At 42.9% G+C, this 27,282-nt stretch overlaps 1 protein-coding gene across 1 annotated transcript; it reads left to right on the top strand.

The window, feature by feature from the left end:
- The first annotated feature begins 1,362 nt into the window (after positions 1-1,362).
- LOC124022005 (NACHT, LRR and PYD domains-containing protein 12-like) lies at positions 1,363-26,986 on the top strand. The gene is made up of 13 exons (XM_046337060.1): positions 1,363-1,407; positions 1,453-1,535; positions 5,242-5,358; positions 5,718-5,802; positions 5,932-6,160; positions 6,538-8,308; positions 8,593-8,766; positions 9,447-9,620; positions 13,389-13,562; positions 17,292-17,465; positions 25,309-25,482; positions 25,975-26,021; positions 26,430-26,986. The coding sequence occupies exons 2-13, from the start codon at positions 1,453-1,455 to the stop codon at positions 26,984-26,986; spliced, it is 3,759 nt and encodes a 1,252-aa protein (XP_046193016.1). The 5' UTR covers positions 1,363-1,407.
- The last annotated feature ends 296 nt before the right edge of the window (positions 26,987-27,282 follow it).

The raw sequence follows: 27,282 nt of genomic DNA, 5'->3' as shown, positions 1-27,282 counted from the left end.
TAACCAAGTCTACTTTACATAATATAACATCTACATATCACTAACAACCCACTACTATACATTATAACCTAGTCTACTTTACATAATATAACATATCACTAACAACCCACTACTATAGATTATAACCTAGTCTACTTTACATAATATAACATCTACATATCACTAACAACCCACTACTATACATTATAACCTAGTCTACTTTACATAATATAACATATCACTAACAACCCACTACTATACATTATAACCTAGTCTACTTTAATATAACATACATATCACTAACAACCCACTACTATACATTATAACCTAGTCTACTTTACATAATATAACATATCACTAACAACCCACTACTATACATTATAACCTAGTCTACTTTACATAATATAACATATCACTAACAACCCACTACTATACATTATAACCTAGTCTATTTTACATAATATAACATATCACTAACAACCCACTACTATACATTATAACCTAGTCTACTTTACATAATATAACATATCACTAACAACCCACTACTATACATTATAACCTAGTCTACTTTACATAATATAACACCTACATATCACTAACAACCCGATACTATACATTATAACCTAGTCTACTTTACATAATATAACATCTACATATCACTAACAACCCACTACTATACATTATAACCTAGTCTACTTTACATAATATAACATATCACTAACAACCCACTACTATACATTATAACCTAGTCTACTTTACATAATATAACATATCACTAACAACCCACTACTATACATTATAACCTAGTCTACTTTACATAATAACATATCACTAACAACCCACTACTATACATTATAACCTAGTCTACTTTACATAATATAACATATCACTAACAACCCACTACTATACATTAGAACCTAGTCTACTTTACATAATATAACATCTACATATCACTAACAACCCACTACTATACATTATAACCTAGTCTACTTTACATAATATAAAAATCTCACTTGATGCATAAAATCTTTCTGAATGGATCAATGATTTCCCCCTCAGATCAATCACTCCAGTTTTATCCCTTCTGTCTACATTCTCAGATACCTTTAGACAATAACAGATTGAAAGACAATACAAAGCCACTTTTGGTGAATAAAAATAAGTGTGAGACATGGCCTTGTGTTGCTGTACTGTCTATAACTACCTTAACAAACAGTAACTTATTATTATTATTGACAGTTACCATGGAGATGAAATGTCACAGCTAAATGTTCATGTGATGCATTAAATCACCTGACTGTTTCTATGTCTGTTAGTAAATGTTTTATTTCTCAAAGAGATAATGAATACATGAGAACAAGAATTAGTTGTCACTGTGTTAATCACAACCAACATGCTGGATCTCTGTTTAGGGGTCAGTGCTCTAAAATGAGTCTCTCCGGGAAGAGAGAGGAGGGGGGCCCTGCCTCTAAAATGAGTCTCTCCGGGAAGAGAGAGGAGGGGGGCCCTGCCTCTAAAATTCATCTCTCTGAGGGACATGACACCAAAGCTAAGAGGTAAGATGATAATTTAATGAATATTTTATAAAGTTTATTTCCAAAATAAATAGCTATCTTAAGATGAATGCACTTACTGTAAATCACTCTGGATAAGAGCATCTGCTAAATCAGGGTTCTCAATCCGGGGTCTGTGGAGGTACTGCAGGGGTTCTTAATCCGGGGTCTGTGGAGGTACTGCAGGGGTTCTCAATCAGGGGTCTGTGGAGGTACTGCAGGGGTTCTCAATCCGGGGTCTGTGGAGGTAATGCAGGGTTCTCAATCCACGGCACCCTGACTGTACTCGTTGCAATGTAAGACATTTGATCGAATTTTTACAAACCACTTTGCACGACCACTTTGCCTGGTCTTAATTATTGCCTGATATAATGGAATGCATTTTTTTTTTAACCAATTCTGATGGTTGTTACAATATTCATTTTCATCAAACACATATTACGCCTTCAATTGCCCAATTTATATCCATGCCCAATTTAGGAGTATTTTTTAACAATATGATGTTGCGCTCCAAAGGGAGAACTTGAAATAACATGATGTAGATAATTAAATCATCAAAAGAAAGACAGGTTTAGAAAATAAGGTTCCTTATAGAGCCAAAAAGGCTTCTATCACTTCCTTAAAATATGAACTCAATAAAAGTTATATATATTTTGGGGTTCAGTGAAGAAGAACCTCTAGAGTTCTGATCAACAAAAGGTTCATGTTTTGAGGATGTGAATCCAGCAGCCCTCCAGTGGTCAGATAAATTCCACCTGTTTTTTCCAGCGCCCGGCCCGGGATTCGAACCAGCCACCCTTCGTCCACAGCTCCAACTCCAACCTGAGTTAATCTTCAGAAATAAGCCTGAGTTAATCTGCCAAAATGAAGACAAAATGCTCTGCAGACAAACATGCAGTAATACATAATTATTATACATAAATCATTGCCAAAAGCACAAGACATACTGTTGCATGTAGGTCTATATTATTAATGGATTGATCATATAGAAATATAGAACATTATTTTAACTTCTCCAAAGCAATTACATGTGGAACAGGAACCACTGACTCACTGCATGATTCTATAGTATTATCAAGACACCTGCTGTTAACTCTTAACTACTTAGGACAGCTGCTGTTAACTCTTAACTACTTAGGACACCTGCTGTTAACTCTTAACTACTTAGGACACCTACTGTCCGCGTCCCCGTACAGAACTGTCCTCGTCCCCGTACAGAACTGTCCTCGTCCCCGTACAGAACTGTCCGCGTCCCCGTACAGAATTGTCCTCGTCCCCGTACAGAACTGTCTGCGTCCCCCTACAGAACTGTCGTCGTCCCCGTACAGAATTGTCGTCGTCCCCGTACAGAACTGTCCGCGTCCACGTACAGAACTGTCCTCTTCCACGTACAGAACTGTCCGCGTCCCCCTACAGAACTGTCCTCGTCCCCGTACAGAACTGTCCTCGTCCCCGTACAGAACTGTCCGCGTCCCCGTACAGAACTGTCGTCGTCCCCGTACAGAACTGTCCGCGTCCACGTACAGAACTGTCCTCTTCCACGTACAGAACTGTCCGCGTCCCCCTACAGAACTGTCCTCGTCCCCGTACAGAACTGTCCTCGTCCCCGTACAGAACTGTCCTCGTCCCCGTACAGAATTGTCCTCGTCCCCGTACAGAACTGTCCACGTCCCCCTACAGAACTGTCCTCGTCCCCGTACAGAACTGTCGTCGTCCCCGTACAGAACTGTCCTCGTCCCCGTACAGAACTGTCCTCGTCCCCGTACAGAACTGTCCTCGTCCCCGTACAGAATTGTCCTCGTCCCCGTACAGAACTGTCCACGTCCCCCTACAGAACTGTCCTCGTCCCCGTACAGAACTGTCGTCGTCCCCGTACAGAACTGTCCGCGTCCACGTACAGAACTGTCCTCTTCCACGTACAGAACTGTCCGCGTCCCCCTACAGAACTGTCCTCGTCCCCGTACAGAACTGTCCGCGTCCCCCTACAGAACTGTCCTCGTCCCCGTACAGAACTGTCCGCGTCCACGTACAGAACTGTCCACGTCCACGTACAGAACTGTCCTCGTCCCCGTACAGAACTGTCCGCGTCCCCGTACAGAACTGTCGTCGTCCCCGTACAGAACTGTCCGCGTCCACGTACAGAACTGTCCTCTTCCATGTACAGAACTGTCCGCGTCCCCCTACAGAACTGTCCTCGTCCCCGTACAGAACTGTCCTCGTCCCCGTACAGAACTGTCCTCGTCCCCGTACAGAACTGTCCGCGTCCCCGTACAGAATTGTCCTCGTCCCCGTACAGAACTGTCCGCGTCCCCCTACAGAACTGTCCTCGTCCCCGTACAGAACTGTCCGCGTCCACGTACAGAACTGTCCACGTCCACGTACAGAACTGTCCTCGTCCCCGTACAGAACTGTCCGCGTCCCCGTACAGAACTGTCGTCGTCCCCGTACAGAACTGTCCGCGTCCACGTACAGAACTGTCCTCTTCCACGTACAGAACTGTCCGCGTCCCCCTACAGCACTGTCCTCGTCCCCGTACAGAACTGTCCTCTTCCACGTACAGAACTGTCCGCGTCCCCCTACAGAACTGTCCTCGTCCCCGTACAGAACTGTCCGCGTCCCCGTACAGAACTGTCCGCGTCCCCGTACAGAATTGTCCACGTCCACGTACAGAACTGTCCACGTCCACGTTCGGTGTGGCGCCAAGGCGGTTACGTGCAGAGTGGACTGAGGTGATCTTGGGGAATATGACGGAGTTTGTTACAGTGTTGAGACACCGAAGTTTATTGATCAATTTGCTTTTTTTCTTTACGGTCAGGGACAGTGTGAGTGTAGCCAGATCCTTTTCACTCTCTATCCTTGTTTAAATTTGTGGACAGACAAACGACCTGCTAGCTAGTCAGTACAGCTCGGTAAGTTAGCTAGCTACTCTACCAGCAGCATCCTAGTTATCCTAGCTAGTCGGTACAGCTCGGTAAGCTAGCTAGCTACTCTACCAGCAGCATCCTAGTTATCCTAGCTAGTCGGTACAGCTCGGTAAGCTAGCTAGCTACTCTACCAGCAGCATCCTAGTTACCATAGCTACCACTACATCATCACCGGCTGTCTGCATTTCTTGTGGACCGATGGAGCTCCCTGGTTGTTTCTTCCACCTGTTAAATCCCGGTGAGGCTTCTTCCTCTCTCGTTGACGGATGCTGGCTACCTCTGTCCGGTTCTCCTCTCTTCACTAGATGGACGGTAACTTTAGTGTTTAAACCTTCTGCGTCCAATTACCAAACTTTTGAATATTATTTTCAGGGCGCCTCAATAGCAGGTATTGAACCCCGGGTAAATAATCACTAGTCAGAACCTCAACCTCAGTATACATTCATTATAAAATTCATCTTAATATCTGATATTGTGAGTAAACAACCCCGAGAGTGCGTCTTCCAGCCCTCCAATAAATTACATCATTCAACCCTCCCGGTTAGTAAATTTACCTCAACATGCCCCCGGAGAAGGCAGAGTAACGACACCAGCCTTTTAGCGGGGCTGACAGACTGACTACAACGCTCGCGTCGCTAAATTAATTTCGTCATTAAAAATGACACACTGCTCGCGCCATTAACTAACGTCTGGAAGTCAGTTCTATTTGTGAAACTCTTCTTATGTTTCCCCATCTGAGCTCAGAGTAGATGAGAGATGTAATGTTTGTCTCTGTTGTGTTGAAGACCAATCAAGCAGGAGAGACCAGCCTCCCCTGTTCCCAGCTGTGTGTCCATGAAGAGTGACCGGTCTATGGAACCTCCTCTATACTTTAGAGAGGGAGACGTATCTACTGAACAAAGGTAAGAAGAACTCATGGGTCCTGGTCAGTGAGTTAAACAACACTGTCTCTAGTCATTTCTCCTTCCATTTTCCCATTTATTGTTGTTGTTTTCATAATCCATAGGCTAATCATTTTGTCCATTTTCATAGTCCTAAAACAATATTAACCAAACACAACATTCCCTCAGTGTGTGTGTGTGTGTGTGTGTGTGTGTGTGTGTGTGTGTGTGTGTGTGTGTGTGTGTGTGTGTGTGTGTGTGTGTGTGTGTGTGTGTGTGTGTGTGTGTGTGTGTGTGTGTGTGTGTGTGTGTGTGTGTGTGTGTGTGTGTGTGTGTGCACTCCCTGGATGAGGAGATGTAATCTCATGTTTTGTCCACAGAAACCAACAGGAGAGATCAGAGTCAGAGATTCTCAGTGGTCAGTCTTCCCAGAGTCATCAAACAGACCTGGCCTCCATATTCATTGTATGTGGTCCTGTTATGTACATTTGTTTTTGTTTACCTCAAGAAAAGTTGATCTGTCAATCATTCATTAATGTGTTAATGAGAAAACATTTAGTCTCTTGCTTAACTTATTTACTTGATTTATTTCAGTTGCTTGAAGAGAAAATTCTGACATTTGTGAAGAATGAGCTGAAGATGTTCAAGAGGATTCTTAGTCCAGAACTCCCAGAAGGCTTTGAGAGTCAGCAGCAGGATAAGGAAGTGGTGGATGCTGATGATGAGAAGCAGGAGAGCAGTGCCAGAGAGGGGGCTCTGAAGATCACACTGCACATCCTGAGGAAAATGAACCAGAAGGAGCTTGCTGACACACTGGAGAAATGTAAGATCTGTCTGCCTCATGTTGAATGGTGTTTTATAACATTTAAAAGCTGTAGCTAAAGTACAGCTAAAGTAGCTGTGTAACTCAATAATATTGTTGCAGCCTTAACACAACACCTAGTGACCTCATCAAGTAGCAGCAGGGATGTGTTGTGGTGATTCATTTAGAGAGAGAGAGAGAGAACATTAATAATACCATCAATAATACCAATAATAATATAATCAGTCACACCAGTCTGTAATGCATTATGAAAACATTTACACATTTTACAGTCAGTTAAGAGAATGAATTATTATAATGTACAACTTTATAACAGTCCTACAATACTGTAGACATTAAAACAGACGTAATATTAATATCCTCTGTGTTGTTTCTAGATTCAGATGAGCTTGCTGTGATTTGCCAACGTGAACTCAAATCTAATCTAAAGAAGAAGTTTCAATGTGTATTTGAGGGGATCGCTCAACAAGGAAACCCAACAATTCTCAATAAGATCTACACAGAGCTCTACATCACAGAGGGTGGAACAGGAGAGGTCAATAATGAACATGAGCTGAGACAGATTGAGACAACAACCAGGAAACAAGCAAGACCAGAGACTGCAATCAAATGTAACAACATCTTCAAACCCTTAACTGGACAAGACAAACCTATCAGAACTGTGCTGACAAAGGGAGTCGCTGGCATTGGAAAAACAGTCTCTGTGCAGAAGTTCATTCTGGACTGGGCTGAAGGAAAAGCAAATCAGGATGTCCAATTTGTATTTTCATTCCCTTTTCGGGAGCTGAATTTGATGAAAGAGGACAAACACACTTTCATTGAACTTCTTAATCACTTCTCAATGGAAACCAAACAATCAGGAATCTCCAACTACAACAAGTACAACGTTCTGTTCATCTTTGATGGTCTGGATGAGTGCCGACTGCCCCTAGACTTCCAGAAGAACAAGATCTGTTGGGACGTCACAGAGTCAACCTCAGTGGATGTTCTGCTGACAAATCTCATCAAGGGAAATCTGCTTCCCTCTGCTCTCATCTGGATAACTACCCGACCTGCAGCAGCCAATAAGATCCCTTCAGGGTGTGTTGACCAGGTGACAGAGGTACGAGGGTTCAATGACCCACAGAAGGATGAGTACTTCAGGAAGAGATTCAGGGATGACGACCTGGCCAGCAGAATCATCTCACACATAAAGACATCAAGAACACTCCACATCATGTGCCACATTCCAGTCTTCTGTTGGATTTCTGCAACAGTCCTTGAACACATGCTGAAACATCAGAGAGAAGAGATGCCCAAGACTCTGACTGAGATGTACACACACCTGGTGAAGTTCCATACCAAACAGAAGAATGAAAAGTATCTTGGGAAAAAAGAGACAGGTCCACACTGGAATAAAGAGAGCATTCTGTCACTGGGAAAACTGGCTTTTCAACAGCTTGTGAAGGGCAATCTGATTTTCTATGAAGAAGACCTGAAAGAGTCTGGCATTGATGTTAATGAAGCCTCAGTGTACTCAGGATTGTGCACACAGCTCTTTAAAGAGGAATGTGTGCTGTACCAGGACAAGGTGTACTGCTTCGTTCATCTGAGCATTCAGGAGTTTCTGGCTGCTGTATATGTGTTCCTCTCATTCATCAACAACAATGAGAATCTAATGGACAAACTGCAAACAAATGACAAGCCTGAAGTTACTTTCTACAAGAGTGCTGTGGATAAAGCTTTACAAAGTGAGACGGGAAACCTGGACCTTTTCCTCCGCTTCCTTCTGGGCCTCTCACTGGAGTCCAATCAGAAGCACTTACGAGGTCTACTGACAAAGACAAGAAGCAGCTCTCAGAGCCATGAAGAAACAGTCGAGTACATCAAGGAGAAGATCGGGGAGGATCTCTCTCCAGAGAGGAGCATCAATCTGTTCCACTGTCTGAATGAACTGAATGACCATTCTCTAGTGGAGGAGATCCAAAGATACCTGAGATCAGGAAGTCTCTCAAAACCCAACCTGTCACCTGCACAGTGGTCAGCTCTGGTCTTTGTGTTGCTGACTTCAGAAAAGGAGCTGGATGTGTTTGACCTGAAGAAATACTCCAGATCAGAGGAAGGTCTTCTGAGGCTGCTGCCAGTGGTCAAAGCCTCCAGAGCTGTTCTGTGAGTAAATAAAATGACATTTAAGAACTAATCATCAGGAAGAAATATTCAGTTTAGAGAAAAATATTTTTATAATATGTATAATATATTATTTAAAAAAAACATTGAATAAATTCATTGATTTTCACATTAGTATGACAATATGACCATACATTTCTAGGAAACAGAAGATGAATCTATATGTTCTTTGAGAGAATAAAACAAATGCATCTACCATTGTCCTTCTACACTACTGGTGTTAAATTAACAGTGTGTTTGTGAAGTCATGATGATCTCTTTGTCAGGCTGTCAGGCTGTGGAGTCACAGAGGAAGGCTGTGCTTCTCTGGTCTCAGCTCTGAGGTCAATCCCCTCACACCTGAGAGAGCTGGATCTGAGTAACAATGACCTGAAGGATTCAGGAGTGAAGCTGCTCTCTGATGGACTGGGGAATCCCCACTGTAAACTGGAGACTCTGAGGTCTGTGTTATCAGATATGAAAGCACTTTATGTATGTAGTTCTCCCATTTGAAAAGTCGTAATTATTCGGTTATATTCACTAAAGTAGTCATTCGTTTAGTATTTGGTCCCATATTCCATGCCTGCAGTGATTACATCAAGCTTGTGATTCTACTAACTTGTTGAATTAATTTGCAGTTTGTCTTGGTTGTGTTTTGGATGTTTTTCCTAATAGAAACTGAATGGTGAATAATGTCTTGTCATTTTGGAGTCACTTTACTTGTATTGTCAGTAAGAATAGATGTTTCTGAACACTTCTACATTCATGTGGATGCTACTATGATTATGGATAATAATGAATGAATCGAGAATAATGATGAATGAGAAAGTTACAGAGGCACAAAGATCAGAATAAATGGTTATCATGTTTTGTTGTAGTCTCTGTTATTGGTAATGGTGAGAGGTTAGCATGTTTTGTTGTAGTCTCTGTTATTGGTAATGGTGAGAGGTTATCATGTTTTGTTATAGTCTCTGTTATTGGTAATGGTGAGAGGTTAGCATGTTTTGTTATAGTCTCTGTTATTGGTAATGGTGAGAGGTTAGCATGTTAGCATATGAACATTTAGAAATAAATATACTGCCACTATTTTCACCACTGAGGAATATCAGTGTGCTTTTAATATGATTTGACTCTTTGTCAGGCTGTCAGGCTGTCTAGTCACAGAGGAAGGCTGTGCTTCTCTGGTCTCAGCTCTGAGGTCAAACCCCTCACACCTGAGAGAGCTGGACCTGAGCTACAATCACCCAGGAGACTCAGGAGTCAGACTGCTCTCTGCTGGACTGGAGGATCCAGACTGCAGACTGGAGAAACTCAAGTATGTAGAGGGTTTATGTCAATGTTCATATCAGACATGTTGAACTTATCAGGATTGTTAAGACAAACATTCTGACCACCACCTGGACAAAGTTATAAGTTACTGTGTGTGTGTGTCCAGTGTGTGTGTCCAGTGTATTTTTTTTATTTTTTTATTTCACCTTTATTTAACCAGGTAGTGGAGAACAAGTTCTCAGTTGCAACTGCGACCTGGCCAAGATAAAGCATAGCAGTGTGAACAGACAACACAGAGTTACACGTGGAGTAAACAATAAACAAGTCAATAACACAGTAGAAAAAAAGAGAGTCTATATACATTGTGTGCAAAAGGCATGAAGGAGGTAGGCGAATAATTACAATTTAGCAGATTAACACTGGAGTGATAAATGATCAGATGGTCATGTACAGGTAGAGATATTGGTGTGCAAAAGAGCAGAAGAGTAAATAAATAAAAACAGTATGGGGATGAGTTAGGTAAAATTGGGTGGGCTATTTACCGATAGACTATGTACAGCTGCAGCGATCGGTTAGCTGCTCAGATAGCAGATGTTTGAAGTTGGTGAGGGAGATAAAAGTCTCCAACTTCAGCGATTTTTGCAATTCGTTCCAGTGACAGGCAGCAGAGAACTGGAACGAAAGGCGGCCAAATGAGATATTGGCTTTAGGGATGATCAGTGAGATGCACCTGCTGGAGCGCGTGCTACGGGTGGATGTTGCCATCGTGACCAGTGAACTGAGATAAGGCAGAGCTTTACCTAGCATGGACTTGTAGATGACCTGGAGCCAGTGGGTCTGGCAACGAATATGTAGCGAGGGCCAGCCGACTAGAGCATACAGGTCGCAGTGGTGGGTGGTATAAGGTGCTTTAGTAACAAAACGGATGGCACTGTGATAAACTGCATCCAGTTTTCTGAGTAGAGTGTTGGAAGCTCTTTTGTAGATGACATCGCCGAAGTCGAGGATCGGTAGGATAGTCAGTTTTACGAGGGTAAGCTTGGCGGCGTGAGTGAAGGAGGCTTTGTTGCGGAATAGAAAGCCGACTCTAGATTTGATTTTAGATTGGAGATGTTTGATATGAGTCTGGAAGGAGAGTTTGCAGTCTAGCCAGACACCTAGGTACTTATAGATGTCCACATATTCTAGGTCGGAACCATCCAGGGTGGTGATGCTAGTCGGGCGTGCGGGTGCAGGCAACGAACGGTTGAAAAACATGCATTTGGTTTTACTAGCGCTTAAGAGCAGTTTTGGAGGCCACGGAAGGAGTGTTGCATGGCATTGAAGCACGTTTGGAGGTTAGATAGCACAGTGTCCAAGGACGGGCCGGAAGTATACAGAATGGTGTCGTCTGCATAGAGATGGATCAGGGAATTGCCGGCAGGAAGAGCAACATCATTGATATATACCGAGAAAAGAGTCGGCCCGAGAATTGAACCCTGTGGCACCCCCATAGAGACTGCCAGAGGACCGGACAGCATGCCCTCCGATTTGACACACTGAACTCTGTCTGCAAAGTAGTTGGTGAACCAGGCAAGGCAGTCATTAGAAAATCTGAGGCTACTGAGTCTGCCGATAAGAATTTGGTGATTGACAGAGTCGAAAGCCTTGGCCAGGTCGATGAAGACAGCTGCACAGTACTGTCTTTTATCGATGGCGGTTATGATATCGTTTAGTACCTTGAGCATGGCTGAGGTGCACCCGTGACCGGCTCAGAAACCAGATTGCACAGCGGAGAAGGTACGGTGGGATTCAAGATGGTCAGTGACCTGTTTGTTGACTTGGCTTCCGAAGACCTTAGATAGGCAGGGCAGGGTGGATATAGGTCTGTAACAGTTTGGGTTCAAGGTGTCTCCCCCTTTGAAGAGGGGGATGACTGCGGCAGCTTTCCAATCCTTGGGGATCTCAGACAATGTGAAAGAGAGGTTGAACAGGCTGGTAATAGGGGTTGCGACAATGTCGGCTGATAGTTTCAGAAATAGAGGGTCCAGATTGTCAAGCCCAGCTGATTTGTACGGGTCCAGGTTTTGCAGCTCTTTCAGAACATCTGCTATCTGGATTTGGGTAAAGGAGAACCTGGAGAGGCTTGAGTGAGTAGCTGCGGGGGGGGGGGGGAGCTGTTGGCCGAGGTTGGAGTAGCCAGGAGGAAGGCATGGCCAGCCGTTGAGAAATGCTTGTTAAAGTTTTCGGTAATCATGGATTTATCGGTGGTGACCGTGTTACCTAGCCTCAGTGCAGTGGGCAGCTGGGAGGAGGTGCTCTTGTTCTCCATGGACTTTACAGTGTCCCAGAACTTTTTGCAGTTAGAGGTACAGGATACAAATTTCTGCTTGAAAAAGCTGGCCTTTGCTTTCCTGACTGACTGCGTGTATTGGTTCCTGACTTCCCTGAACAGTTGCATATCGCGGGGGGCTATTCGATGCTTTTGCAGTCCGCCACAAGATGTTTTTGTGCTGGTCGAGGGCAGTCAGGTCTGGAGTGAACCAAGGGCTGTATCTGTTCTTGGTTCTGAATTTTTTGAACGGAGCATGCTTATCTGAAATGGTGGGGAAGTTACTTTTAAAGAAAGACCAGGCATCCACAATTGACGGGATGAGGTCAACATCCTTCCTGGATACCCGGGCCAGGTCGATTAGAAAGGCCTGCTCGCAGAAATGTTTTAGGGAGCGTTTGACAGTGATGAGGGGTGGTCGTTTGACTGCGGCTCCGTAGCGGATACAGGCAATGAGGCAGTGATCGCTGAGATCCTGGTTGAAGACAGCGGAGGTGTATTTGTATGGCCAGTTGGTCAGGATGACGTCTATGAGGGTGCCCTTGTTTACAGATTTAGGGTTGTACCTGGTGGGTTCCTTGATGATTTGTGTGAGATTGAGGGCATCAAGCTTAGATTGTAGGACTGCCGGGGTGTTAAGCATATCCCAGTTTAGGTCACCAAACAGAGCAAACTCTGAAGCTAGATGGGGGGCGATCAATTCACAAATGGTGTCCAGGGCACAGATGGGAGCTGAGGGGGGTCGTAGCAGGTGGCAACAGTGAGAGACTTATTTCTGGAGAGAGTAATTTTTAAAATTAGTAGTTCGAACTGTTTGGGTATGGACCTGGAAAGTATGACATTCTTGATATCTTGATATAAAATGTTATAGTTGGGTATGGAAATCTCAGAATTTTTGTTGGTCTTCCTGAGCCAGGATTCAGACATGGTATGTGTGTATGTCCTCTCAAACACAGACTGGACACACACAATAGACACACACACACACACACACTGGACAGACACACACACACACACACACACACACACACACACACACACACACACACACACACACACACACACACACACACACACACACACACACACACACACACACACACACACACACACACACACACACACACACACACACACACACACACACACACACACACACACACACACACGCACACAGGACTAAAGCTTCCCAATACCTTGCACAGCAGTCGTTTCACCACAGGAAGCTGGGGTTGTAACAGTTAATGAACTGGATATTCTATGTTCATTATCACATATCAATCACACTGACAAAGGGTTCATTGATCATTATATTGAATAACATATTGAATCAGTGCATTGATTTTCACATTAGTATAACATTATGACCACACAATTCTAGGAGACGGAAGATGAATCTATATGTTGTTTGGGAGAATAAACCAAATTCATCTGCCATTGTCCTTCTAAACTCCTCATTAAATGAACAGTGTGTTTGTGAAGTCATGATGATCTCTTTGTCAGGCTGTCAGGCTGTAGAGTCACAGAGGAAGGCTGTGCTTCTCTGGTCTCAGCTCTGAGGTCAAACCCCTCACACCTGAGAGAGCTGGACCTGAGCTACAATCACCCAGGAGACTCAGGAGTCAGACTGCTCTCTGCTAGACTGGAGGATCCAGACTGCAGACTGGAGAAACTCAAGTATGTAGAGGGTTTATATCAATGTTCATATCAGACATGTTGGACTTATCAGGATTGTTAAGACAAACATTCTGACCACCACCTGGACAAAGTTATAAGTTACTGTGTGTGTGTGTCCAGTGTTATGTGTGTGTGTGTTCAGTGTGTGTGTGTGTCCAGTGTATTTTTTTTATTTATTTTTTATTTCACCTTTATTTAACCAGGTTGGCTAGTTAGAACAAGTTCACAGTTGCAACTGCGACCTGGCCAAGATAAAGCATAGCAGTGTGAACAGACAACACAGAGTTACACGTGGAGTAAACAATAAACAAGTCAATAACACAGTAGAAAAAAAGAGAGTCTATATACATTGTGTGCAAAAGGCATGAAGGAGGTAGGCGAATAATTACAATTTAGCAGATTAACACTGGAGTGATAAATGATCAGATGGTCATGTACAGGTAGAGATATTGGTGTGCAAAAGAGCAGAAGAGTAAATAAATAAAAACAGTATGGGGATGAGTTAGGTAAAATTGGGTGGGCTATTTACCGATAGACTATGTACAGCTGCAACGATCGGTTAGCTGCTCAGATAGCAGATGTTTGAAGTTGGTGAGGGAGATAAAAGTCTCCAACTTCAGTGATTTTTGCAATTCTTTCCAGTGACAGGCAGCAGAGAACTGGAACGAAAGGCGGCCAAATGAGATGTTGGCTTTAGGGATGATCAGTGAGATACACCTGCTGGAGCGCGTGCTACGGGTGGGTGTTGCCATCGTGACCAGTGAACTGAGATAAGACAGACCTTTACCTAGCATGGACTTGTAGATGACCTGGAGCCAGTGGGTCTGGCAAAGAATATGTAGCGAGGGCCAGCCGACTAGAGCATACAGGTCGCAGTGGTGGGTGGTATAAGGAGCTTTAGTAACAAAACGGATGGCACTGTGATAAACTGCATCCAGTTTTCTGAGTAGAGTGTTGGAAGCTCTTTTGTAGATGACATCGCCGAAGTCGAGGATCGGTAGGATAGTCAGTTTTACGAGGGTAAGTTTGGCGGAATGAGTGAAGGAGGCTTTGTTGCGGAATAGAAAGCCGACTCTAGATTTGATTTTAGATTGGAGATGTTTGATATGAGTCTGGAAGGAGAGTTTGCAGTCTAGCCAGACACCTAGGTACTTATAGATGTCCACATATTCTAGGTCGGAACCATCCAGGGTGGTGATGCTAGTCGGGCGTGCGGGTGCAGGCAACGAACGGTTGAAAAGCATGCATTTGGTTTTACTAGCGTTTAAGAGCAGTTTTGGAGGCCACGGAAGGAGTGTTGCATGGCATTGAAGCACGTTTGGAGGTTAGATAGCACAGTGTCCAAGGACGGGCCGGAACTATACGGAATGGTGTCGTCTGCATAGAGGTGGATCAGGGAATTGCCGGCAGGAAGAGCAACATCATTGATATATACCGAGATAAGAGTTGGCCCGAGAATTGAACCCTGTGGCACCCCCATAGAGACTGCCAGAGGACCGGACAGCATGCCCTCCGATTTGACACACTGAACTCTGTCTGCAAAGTAGTTGGTGAACCAGGCAAGGCAGTCATTAGAAAATCTGAGGCTACTGAGTCTGCCGATAAGAATTTGGTGATTGACAGAGTCGAAAGCCTTGGCCAGGTCGATGAAGACAGCTGCACAGTACTGTCTTTTATCGATGGCGGTTATGATATCGTTTAGTACCTTGAGCATGGCTGAGGTGCACCCGTGACCGGCTCAGAAACCAGATTGCACAGCGGAGAAGGTACGGTGGGATTCAAGATGGTCAGTGACCTGTTTGTTGACTTGGCTTCCGAAGACCTTAGATAGGCAGGGCAGGGTGGATATAGGTCTGTAACAGTTTGGGTTCAAGGTGTCTCCCCCTTTGAAGAGGGGGATGACTGCGGCAGCTTTCCAATCCTTGGGGATCTCAGACAATATGAAAGAGAGGTTGAACAGGCTGGTAATAGGGGTTGCGACAATGTCGGCTGATAGTTTCAGAAATAGAGGGTCCAGATTGTCAAGCCCAGCTGATTTGTACGGGTCCAGGTTTTGCAGCTCTTTCAGAACATCTGCTATCTGGATTTGGGTAAAGGAGAACCTGGAGAGGCTTGAGTGAGTAGCTGCGGGGGGGGGAGCTGTTGGCCGAGGTTGGAGTAGCCAGGAGGAAGGCATGGCCAGCCGTTGAGAAATGCTTGTTGAAGTTTTCGATAATCATGGATTTATCGGTGGTGACCGTGTTACCTAGCCTCAGTGCAGTGGGCAGCTGGGAGGAGGTGCTCTTGTTCTCCATGGACTTTACAGTGTCCCAGAACTTTTTGGAGTTAGAGGTACAGGATACAAATTTCTGCTTGAAAAAGCTGGCCTTTGCTTTCCTGACTGACTGCGTGTATTGGTTCCTGACTTCCCTGAACAGTTGCATATCGCGGGGGCTATTCGATGCTTTTGCAGTCCGCCACAAGAAGTTTTTGTGCTGGTCGAGGGCAGTCAGGTCTGGAGTGAACCAAGGGCTGTATCTATTCTTAGTTCTGCATTTTTTGAACGGAGCATGCTTATCTGAAATGGTGGGGAAGTTACTTTTAAAGAAAGATCAGGCATCCTCAATTGACGGGATGAGGTCAACATCCTTCCTGGATACGGATATCCGCCAGGTCGATTAGAAAGGCCTGCTCGCAGAAATGTTTTAGGGAGCGTTTGACAGTGATGAGGGGTGGTCGTTTGACTGCGGATCCGTAGCGGATACAGGCAATGAGGCAGTGATCGCTGAGATCCTGGTTGAAGACAGCGGAGGTGTATTTGGAGGGCCAGTTGGTCAGGATGACGTCTATGAGGGTGCCCTTGTTTACAGATTTAGGGTTGTACCTGGTGGGTTCCTTGATGATTTGTGCGAGATTGACGGCATCTAGCTTAGATTGTAGGACTGCCGGGGTGTTAAGCATATCCCAGTTTAGGTCACCAAACAGAACAAACTCTGAAGCTAGATGGGGGGCGATCAATTCACATGGTGTCCAGGGCACAGCTGGGAGCTGAGGGTGTTCGGTAGCAGGCGGCAACAGTGAGAGACTTATTTCTGGAGCGGGTAATTTTTAAAATTAGTAGTTCGAACTGTTTGGGTATGGACCTGGAAAGTATGCCATTATTTTGCAGGCTATCTCTGCAGTAGACTGCAACTCCTCCCCCTTTGGCAGTTCTATCTTGATATAAAATGTTATAGTTGGGTATGGAAATCTCCGAATTTTTGGTGGTCTTCCTAAGCCAGGATTCAGACATGGAATGTGTGTATGTCCTCTCAAACACAGACTGGACACACACAATAGACACACACACACACGCTGGACATACAAACACACTGGACACACACACACTGGACAGACACACACACACACACACACGCGCACACAGGATTAAAGCTTCCCAATACCTTGCACAGCAGTCGTTTCACCACAGGAAGCTGGGGTTGTAACAGTTAATGAATTGGATATTCTATGTTCATTATCACATATCAATCACACTGACAAAGGGTTCATTGATAATTATATTGAATAACATATTGAATCAGTGCATTGATTATCACATTAGTATAACATTATGACCACACAATTCTAGGAGACAGAAGATTAATCTATATGTTGTTTGGGAGAATAAACCAAATTCATCTGCCATTGTCCTTCTAAACTCCTCATTAAATGAACAGTGTGTTTGTGAAGTCATGATGATCTCTTTGTCAGGCTGTCAGGCTGTGGAGTCACAGAGGAAGGCTGTGCTTCTCTGGTCTCAGCTCTGAGGTCAAACCCCTCACACCTGAGAGAGCTGGACCTGAGTAACAATGACCTGCAGGATTCAGGAGTGAAGCTGCTCTCTGCTGGACTGGGGAATCCCCACTGTAAACTGGAGACTCTGAGGTCAGTATTCCTGTAGTTGGTCAACAAGTGATAACTGTTCACCAGATCCACATGTGTTTACCAGACACACATAGTCCACACCATATGTGTTTGGACAGTGAAGCTTAGAGTTTTAAATTTGGTGCCATGCACCAGCATTTTGGATTTGAGATATAATGTTTCATATTAGGTGACTACAAAATGTACAGTACGGGATTTTATTTGAGGGTAATGGTGAGAGGTTAGTATGTTTTGTTGTAGTCTCTGTTATTGGTAATGGTGAGAGGTAAGCATGTTTTGTTGTAGTCTCTGTTATTGGTAATGGTGAGAGGTTAGCATGTTTTGTTGTAGTCTCTGTTATTGGTAATGGTGAGAGGTTAGCATGTTTTGTTGTAGTCTCTGTTATTGGTAATGGTGAGAGGTTAGCATGTTTTGTTGTAGCCTCTGTTATTGGTAATGGTGAGAGGTTAGCATGTTTTGTTGTAGTCTCTGTTATTGGTAATGGTGAGAGGTTAGCATGTTTTGTTGTATCCTCTGTTATTGGTAATGGTGAGAGGTTAGCATGTTTTGTTGTAGTCTCTGTTATTGGTAATGGTGAGAGGTTAGCATGTTTTGTTGTAGTCTCTGTTATTGGTAATGGTGAGAGGTTAGTATGTTTTGTTGTAGCCTCTGTTATTGGTAATGGTGAGAGGTTAGCATGTTTTGTTGTAGTCTCTGTTATTGGTAATGGTGAGAGGTTAGCATGTTTTGTTGTAGTCTCTGTTATTGGTAATGGTGAGAGGTTAGCATGTTTTGTTGTAGCCTCTGTTATTGGTAATGGTGAGAGGTTAGGATGTTTTGTTGTAGCCTCTGTTATTGGTAATGGTGAGAGGTTAGTATGTTTTGTTGTAGCCTCTGTTATTGGTAATGGTGAGAGGTTAGCATGTTTTGTTGTAGCCTCTGTTATTAGTAATGGTGAGAGTTTAGCATGTTTTGTTGTAGTCTCTGTTATTGGTAATGGTGAGAGGTTAGTATGTTTTGTTGTAGCCTCTGTTATTGGTAATGGTGAGAGGTTAGTATGTTTTGTTGTAGCCTCTGTTATTGGTAATGGTGAGAGGTTAGCATGTTTTGTTGTAGCCTCTGTTATTAGTAATGGTGAGAGTTTAGCATGTTTTGTTGTAGTCTCTGTTATTGGTAATGGTGAGAGGTTAGCATGTTTTGTTGTAGCCTCTGTTATTGGTAATGGTGAGAGGTTAGCATGTTTTGTTGTAGTCTCTGTTATTGGTAATAGTGAGAGGTTAGCATGTTTTGTTGTAATCTCTGTTATTGGTAATGGTGAGAGGTTAGCATGTTTTGTTGTAATCTCTGTTATTGGTAATGGTGAGAGGTTAGCATGTTTTGTTGTAGCCTCTGTAACTTTCTCAGTCATTATTATTCATGATTCTTTCATGATCTTTCTCAGTCAAGGCGTCACAGGCTTGATGTCTCATTGTGTTCAAGGAATATGGGACCAAATATACTTTTGACTAATTTAATACACTTTAAGTGTCAGAGTACTTTTGAGTACTTTTGAATACTTATGACTTCTTCAAATGGGGTACTAGATACATAAAGTGCTTTATTTTTCTAAACTTTGAAACATATATGTATTAAAATACCCTCAAATAAAATGTGACATTATAAACTGTCACCTCATATAAAACATTTGATCTCAAATGCAAAATGCTGGAGTACAGAGACACATTTAAAATGTTAGCTTCACTGTCAAAATAGATATGGTGTGGACTGTATACTCAATACAATCTAAATTTGATACCTCACTGTCTGTCTTTTGACTGAAACTGCTTTTTAAACTGGTCTGGTCAGTGTACTCAAATATTTGTACTATAGACGTTTCTATCTGCTGTCACAGTTGTTGTAACGTGATGACATTCTATAGATGTTTCTATCTGCTGTCACAGTCGTTGTAACGTGATGACATTCTATAGATGTTTCTATCTGCTGTCACAGTCGTAACATTCTATAGATGTTTCTATCTGATGTCACAGTCGTTGTAACATTCTATAGATGTTTCTATTTGATGTCACAGTCGTTGTAACATTCTATAGATGTTTCTATCTGATGTCACAGTCGTTGTAACGTGATGACATTCTATAGATGTTTCTATCTGCTGTCACAGTCGTTGTAACATTCTATAGATGTTTCTATCTGATGTCACAGTCGTTGTAACATTCTATAGATGTTTCTATTTGATGTCACAGTCGTTGTAACATTCTATAGATGTTTCTATCTGATGTCACAGTCGTTGTAACATTCTATAGATGTTTCTATCTGATGTCACAGTCGTTGTAACATTCTATAGATGTTTCTATCTGATGTCACAGTCGTTGTAACATTCTATAGATGTTTCTATCTGATGTCACAGTCGTTGTAACATTCTGTAGATGTTTCTATCTGATGTCACAGTCGTTGTAACATTCTATAGATGTTTCTATCTGATGTCACAGTCGTTGTAACATTCTATAGATGTTTCTATCTGATGTCACAGTCGTTGTAACTTTATTCTTTATTTACAGGAAGAAAATAAACTATCAAAATGAACCGTGAATCAATATGTCACAACAGGCAACTAAACATGAATAACAACCCACAAATAAACCAATAAATATGGTTCACAATCAGAGACAACGATAAACAGCAATATGTCAGAACAGGCAACTAAACATGAATAACAACCCACAAATAAACCTAGAAATATGGTTCACAATCAGAGACAACGATAAACAGCAATATGTCAGAACAGGCAACTAAACATGAAAAACAAACCACAAATAAACCAATAAATATGGTTCACAATCAGAGACAACGATAAACAGCTGCCTCTGATTGAGAACCAATCCAGGCAACCATAGACATATAAACACCTAGACCAGTGGTTCTTATCCTGGGTTCGATCGAACTCCAGGGGTTCGGTGAGTCAGTCTCAGGGGTTCGGCGGAGGTCAAGACACACATCCGACTCATATGATTCGTGATGACACGCCCCGCTTGGCCATCATTGGCTGCAGGTGATCACGCTACATCGCTTGGCCTATCTGTGCTTCAGGGAATTTGGTGCGCTCAGTAGTCGACTTGTGACTGTCGTGATGGTACGTCTTGTGATTTCTTTCTTAATATTTTAATCCCTTCATACTTACTATGTCGAGCAATAAAAATAAAGTGGTCGGACGAATATGTACAATATGGATTCACATGTATAACGGAACGTGATGGGAGTCAGCGTCCTAACTGCATGATTTGCAATGCCAAGTTGAGCAATTCTAGTCTAGCACCGGCAAAACTAAGAGAACACTTCCTTAAGCTGCATGGAGATGGAAAATACAAGAACACAACGCTCGCTGAATTCAAGGTGAAGAGAGCCAGATTCGATGAAAAGGCTACTCTGCCTGTTCTCGGCTTTGTACCCATCAACACACTGATCCTCGCAGCATCGTACGAAGTTGCTTACCTGATCGCAAAGCAGGGCAAACCACACACCATTGGTGAAACACTCATAAAACCAGCTGTGTTGAAGATGGAGAATATCATGCTGGGAAAAGAGGCTGATGTTAAAGTTAAATTCCTCTTTTAAATGACACCATTAGCGACAGAATAGAGGACATGAGCAAAGACATCTTGGCTCAAGTAGTTGCAGATCTGATTTCAAGCCTGGCAAAATTCAGCCTTCAACTCGACGAGACCACAGACGTTTCCAATCTAAGCCAGCTTGCTGTATTCGTGCGCTATGTGAAAGACGACATGATAAAGGAAGATTTTTTTATTCTGTAAGCCTCTTACAACAACAACCAAGGCAGCCGATGTGAAGAAACTTGTGGATGACTTCTTCAAAGACAACAATATTTCAGCTCCAGTCATGCTGGGAAGAAAGTCTGGTTTTGGTGCGCTAGTGAAAGCTGATGCACCACACATCATTGTTACGCATTGTATTCTGCACAGGCATGCGTTGGCAACAAAAACCTTGCCTCCAAAACTGGCAGAAGTATTAAAAATTGTAGTGGAATGCGTGAACTATGTGCGAACTAGTGCTCTGAGGCACCGCATCTTCAGTGAGCTGTGTAAAGAAATGGGCTCTGAATTCGAGGTACTTCTGTACCATTCTAAAGTTCGGTGGTTATCCCGGGGACAGGTGCTGAATCGTGTTTTTTGCCGTGCCTGTGGTATTAGCCCTGTTTTTGCAAGAGCACCAACATTGTCGGTTGGGTAGCCTAGTGGGTAGCCTAGTGGCAGGGTAGCCTAGTGGTTAGAGCGTTGGACTATTAACCGAAAGGTTGCAAGTTCGAATCCCCGAGCTGAGAAGGTACAAATCTGTCGTTCTGCCGCTGTACAGGCAGTTAACCCACTGTTAGGCCGTCATTGAAAATAAGAATTTGTTCTTAACTGACTTGCCTAGTAAAATAAAGAAAAAATTAAAAAAATTGTCATGCAGATTGCTACAAAAATTCTGAGTTAATTCTCATTTTAGCATGGCTGATATTTTCACAGCTCTCAATCATCTCAATCAAAAGATGCAGGGCGGTGGAGTCAACATCATCGAAGCGGAGAAAAAAATATATTTTTTAAAGCTACCGTTATGGAAACGACGAACAGAGAACGATAACTTCGGAAACTTTCCCCTGCTGGACGATGGTGTAAGATCGAAGATGTATCTGGAATCGGAGACGTTTCTGTACCCGCGGAACTGAAGCAAGCAATTGCCACGCACTTAGATGAGCTTGCAAAGTCTCTCGACGGATACTTCCATATAAGGGAGTCATTTCCAGCATGGGTGAGACAGCCGTTCACGTTTAGTGTTGAGACAACAGATGTCAATGATGGATACCTCGATGAAATCATTGAAATTCAGCAGAGCCAGGTTCAACAGCAACTCTTCAGAACAACAACGCTTTCAACGTTTTGGTGTCAACAAATGGTAACGTACCCTGTTAATGCTAAGAAAGCTCTCGAGATTTTCATACCGTTTGTTACAACATATCTTTGCGAGAAAACCTTTGAGGATGCTGGACATAAAAACTAAGAAAAGGAACAGACTTTGTTGCGAAAATGACATGAGAGTGGCACTTGCCAAGGTGAAGCGGCGCATTTCTGAACTGATCTCTGTAAGGGAACACCCCCCTGAAATGGACAAAAATGAATGGGAAGTCATTGGCACTGGACAAACTATATACACTGTGTCCAATACTACCCAATTCGGCGTCGTTTCGTGTAAAGTTGATTGCAAATGCCATATGGCAATTGCCAGTTGTAACACTTTAAAAATTCAACAGGTGGCGATCGCGCTCCACCGTGGTTTTTCATATTGCAAATGTAACCCAAGTCAACGTCCAAAAGCAAAATTTTGAAAAAGTGAATTTTTTTTCAAAAACTTATCACCCCCCAAAAAAATGCTTTCTGGACCGTTTTTCGAAATTCTTTAGATTTTTGTGGTCAATTACACCTGTGTAAGAACTGTATGAATATACTTTTGTCCAATTTTATTATGATATTTGTCTTTATTTTTTATTACTTGCGCATAAGGCATATGTTTTGTCCATTTGCAATATGATTTCATCGGAAGTCAAAGTCAAAGTCAAAAGTAAATTGTTTTGGGGCCAAATGCCAAAAGAAATTTGACATGCTCAAAAATACTGCAGAATTGCTAAATTGACTGACCTGATGAACACAGGATGGCCGGGCAGTGATAGTTGTTCCTTTCCATCACTCGTTGTGTTGATTTCATCATGTCCATTTTGTGATGTTTTTTCACTATATAAACATATTGCAAGTGCACGTGCATTTGCAATATGTTTCAATGGGCATGTACAATCACGAATTTGGCATGGTCGAAAATCCTGCAGAAATGCAAAATTGACTGTCCTGATGAACACAGGATAGCCGGGCATTGATAGTGGGTCTTCTCCATCGCTCGTTGTGTTGATTTCATTATGTCCATTTGTTTATGTATTCTCACTTTTGCAAAGTCACTGTGCATTTGCAATATGGTTCAATGGGCATTTACCGTCACGAATTTGTCATGCTATAAAAATCCTGCAGGAATGCGAAATTGACTGGCCCGATGATCTCGGGATGGCTGGGCAGTGACTCTGGTTCCTCTCAATCGCTCGTTAGGGTTGATTTCAGAATGTCACTTTGGTGATGGTACCTCACTGTTTAAACATATTGCAAATGGACAAGAGTCACCAGCAAGTCACCGTCCATCAGTCAATTAGATATCATTCTGGCACCAAATTGATACAAACTGAAACCAAACCCACTTTTTCCAACTCGTTTAATAGCCAACTATCACATACTTCAGAGCTGGCCCGAAATTCACAACGCCTTCGGTTCAAACCAGAAAAAAAGTAAAACACATAGTTACGTTCTAGCTGCGGGTCCATTTCTGATGTTATGTGTAGGCCTAGCTGAGGCGACCCCGAATCCCAAGTTTCAGCTCGATAGGTCGTTTGGTGCCCGAGCAAGACTCTAATTGGTGCTGAAAATCCACTTTTTTCCATGACTTGCTACGGGGTCCTTGAATGAGCTATCGGACAGAAACGTTGGGGTCCGTCTATATGGGCCAAGGCTGTCATAATGCACCTAGTCTTGCGACTCTGAGACTTTTCTAAATGTCGTAATTTTCGTGATGCAAAAATGAATTGAAGTCATTGCAAATGTACGAGGCTGTTTCTCGGTCCGAGAAAATCATAGAAAATCACAGAAATCTCGCAGAGCTCCGCAGCACACTTTAAAAAGATTCGTATGAACACCCTGCAACTGGATCTGTAACTGTTGAAAAAAAACACCTATCTTTGAACATCACCAATTTGTCATTGTACTATTTCTCTTAAATGGCGATAGATAAATGGCTGGTTCTTTTTTTATTGAAACCTTGACTTTGACGTGAAGTGGAAAAATTATTTCTCTATTTTCATTTTGGACCTTTAATCCCAGATAAATGGCCATAACTCAAAAACCGTTGAGGCCTAGACGCCATCTTGTTCGGGGCCAACTGCCCATTATGCCAAACCAACTCTCACCAAGTTTCGGCTTCGAAATATTTTCCGTTTTGGAGATAAGGGCCCGTCGTGATTCGTGATGTTTTGTACAATTGCAATATGATTGCTTATGCCCTTTTGTGGGATTTTCCGGGACAGTGGAAAAATGACCAACATTTGATTATTTTCTACCGCACGGCCCGACGCCGACCGTTTTCGGACGTCTAGTAAGGGACCGTACATTTGCAATATGGACTTTCTCAGCAAAATAAATAATGTCAATGTTCCCTTAAGGTATGAAAGGCAACAGCAGAAGTCTGATTTTACTGATTTGCAGTAAATATTCATTATTATGTTTTTGTTTTTGTGTGAAAAATCATGTTTTGATGATTTTATTCTTTGAACACAGTGATGTTGACGCATGGTTCATTTTGTGCACCAGTAAAATATATACCTATGTTTTGAATTTGAAAAACTCTTATTTTATTTTTCCAATTAAGGGTTCGGTGAATGCGCATATGAAACTGGTGGGGTTCAGTACCTCCAACAAGGTTAAGAACCACTGACCTAGACTAGACAAACCCCATAGATGTACAACAACTAAACAAGCCACCCTCGTCACACCCTGACCTAACTAAAATAATAAAGAAAACAAAGTTAACTAAGGTCAGGGCGTGACATCTGCAGGCAATACTTTGATCATTTGTCATTTATAATAATGATATATTCATTTATGAATAGATATGGCAGGTTTCAGGACACTGATGTATCTGAATATGCTGAAAAAATATACTGCCTCTATTTTCACCACCAAAGAATATCAGTGTGATTTTAATATGATTTGACTCTTTGCAGGCTGTCAGGCTGTCTAGTCACAGAGGAAGGCTGTGCTTCTCTGGTCTCTGCTCTGGAGTCAAACCCCTCACACCTGAGAGAGCTGGACCTGAGCTACAATCACCCAGGAGACTCAGGAGTCAGACTGCTCTCTGCTGGACTGGAGGATCCACACTGCAGACTGGAGAAACTCAAGTATGTAGAGGGTTTATGTCAATGTTCATATCAGACATGTTGGACTTATCAGGCTAGTTAAGACAAACATTCTGACCACCACTTGGACAAAGTTATATGCTGACTGTGTGCTGACTGTGTGTGTGTGTGTCCAGTGTGTGTCCACACACACACACACACACACACACACACACACACACACACACACACACACACACACACACACACACACACACACACACACACACACACACACACAAACATGCTGGACACACACACACAAACATGCTGGACACACACACACACACACACACAAACATGCTGGACACACACACACACACAAACATGCTGGATACTCACACAGTAGAGACACACACAAACACACACTCACACTGGACACACACAAACATTCATGTACATTCTTACAAACGCTTGAAGTTATTTGCTGTGTGTGTGTGTGTGAGTTCAGGTGTATCCTTCAATGACTGTCTGTTCTTCTGCTTACCGCTACAGTGTGGAACATGGTGGAGAGAACAGAATGAAACCTGGACTTAGAAAATGTGAGTGTTGACTGCTGTGAAGAATATGACTAAGAATAAGTCTTAATTCAAGTTAAATCAAAGTCAAAGACCATCATCATTACTTACTTGGTCATATTAAATATCAACTGTAGTTCTACAGAAGCAGAAATCAGGGACACCAAAGTTTACAAAGAGTTGCTTTGACAATGTGTGTGTGTGTGGCACATTTGTGTTATGTAAGAAATGTGTGTGTGTAATTCATGGGAATAAGTGTGTTTTATATTACCATACAGTATTAGATATGATCATTCAACAAGTCTCAAGTTACCTTAACTTCTCCTTTTGATACCTAGAAACATCTACATTACATGAATTAGTGACAAGTGAGTTAACATTCTAATGTGAATGATGATGATTTCTAATATTGTGTCTGGTTTCATCCATCAGATGTCTGTGATCTCACACTGGACCCAAACACAGTATTCAGAACCATCTCTCTGTCTGAGAAGAACAGAACGGCGACAGGGATGAGAGAGAAGCAGCCGTATCCTGATCACCCAGAGAGATTTGAGGGCTGTGGACAGGTGCTGTGTAGAGAGGGTCTGACTGGGCGCTGTTACTGGGAGGTAGAGAGGAGTGGCGGAGAGGTTGATATAGGAGTGACATATAAAGGAATAAGGAGGAAAGGAGGGGCTGATGACTGTTATATTGGATGGAATGACAAGTCCTGGAGTCTGCGCTGCTCTGACAACCTTTACTATGCCAGGCACAATAAGAATCTCACTAACATAGACGTCCCCCCCTCCAGCTCCCACAGAGTAGGAGTGTATCTGGACTGGCCAGCCGGCACTCTGTCCTTCTATAGAGCCTCCACTGACACACTGACCCACTTGATCACATTCACCTCCACATTCACTGAGCCCCTCTATCCAGGGATTCATCTTTGGGGTTCTGGCTTCTCAGTGTCCCTGTGTCAGATGGTCCCTGTGTCAAACACAACATGATGTTTCACTCTAATCAAGGAGATTATTACCGAGATTATTACCGGTACAGTACTCTTGGGAAGTGATGTCAGGGCGAGGTTTTACCGACAGATTGGACAGGATTATGCTCCCTTGTACATTTGGGAATGCCTTTCACACTCATTCAACACCAAGACATGAAGTTTAGCCAAATGGAAAAAATAACTACTCCATCCGGGTCTCTTCATGACAAAGTATACATTGATAACATTGGGGTTCCACGGGGGATGCTAGATGATTTCGAAGCAAGAAATCAGATCCTAGCAGGATTAGAGTTA

Source organism: Oncorhynchus gorbuscha, unplaced genomic scaffold (assembly GCF_021184085.1).
Source record: "Oncorhynchus gorbuscha isolate QuinsamMale2020 ecotype Even-year unplaced genomic scaffold, OgorEven_v1.0 Un_scaffold_1254, whole genome shotgun sequence".
Taxonomy (NCBI): Eukaryota; Metazoa; Chordata; class Actinopteri; order Salmoniformes; family Salmonidae; genus Oncorhynchus; species Oncorhynchus gorbuscha.
The sequence above is the reverse complement of the archived record's forward strand: the minus strand, read 5'-3'. Positions and strand labels throughout refer to the sequence as shown.

Bases quoted from the DNA above. Each gene is read 5' to 3' on its own strand.
- LOC124022005 (XM_046337060.1), top strand. From the start codon at position 1,453: ATGAGTCTCTCCGGGAAGAGAGAGGAGGGGGGCCCTGCCTCTAAAATT. The intron at 5,803-5,931 runs GTATGTGGTCCT...GATTTATTTCAG, and splicing joins ACCTGGCCTCCATATTCATT to TTGCTTGAAGAGAAAATTCT. The intron at 13,563-17,291 runs GTATGTAGAGGG...TCTCTTTGTCAG, and splicing joins TGCAGACTGGAGAAACTCAA to GCTGTCAGGCTGTGGAGTCA.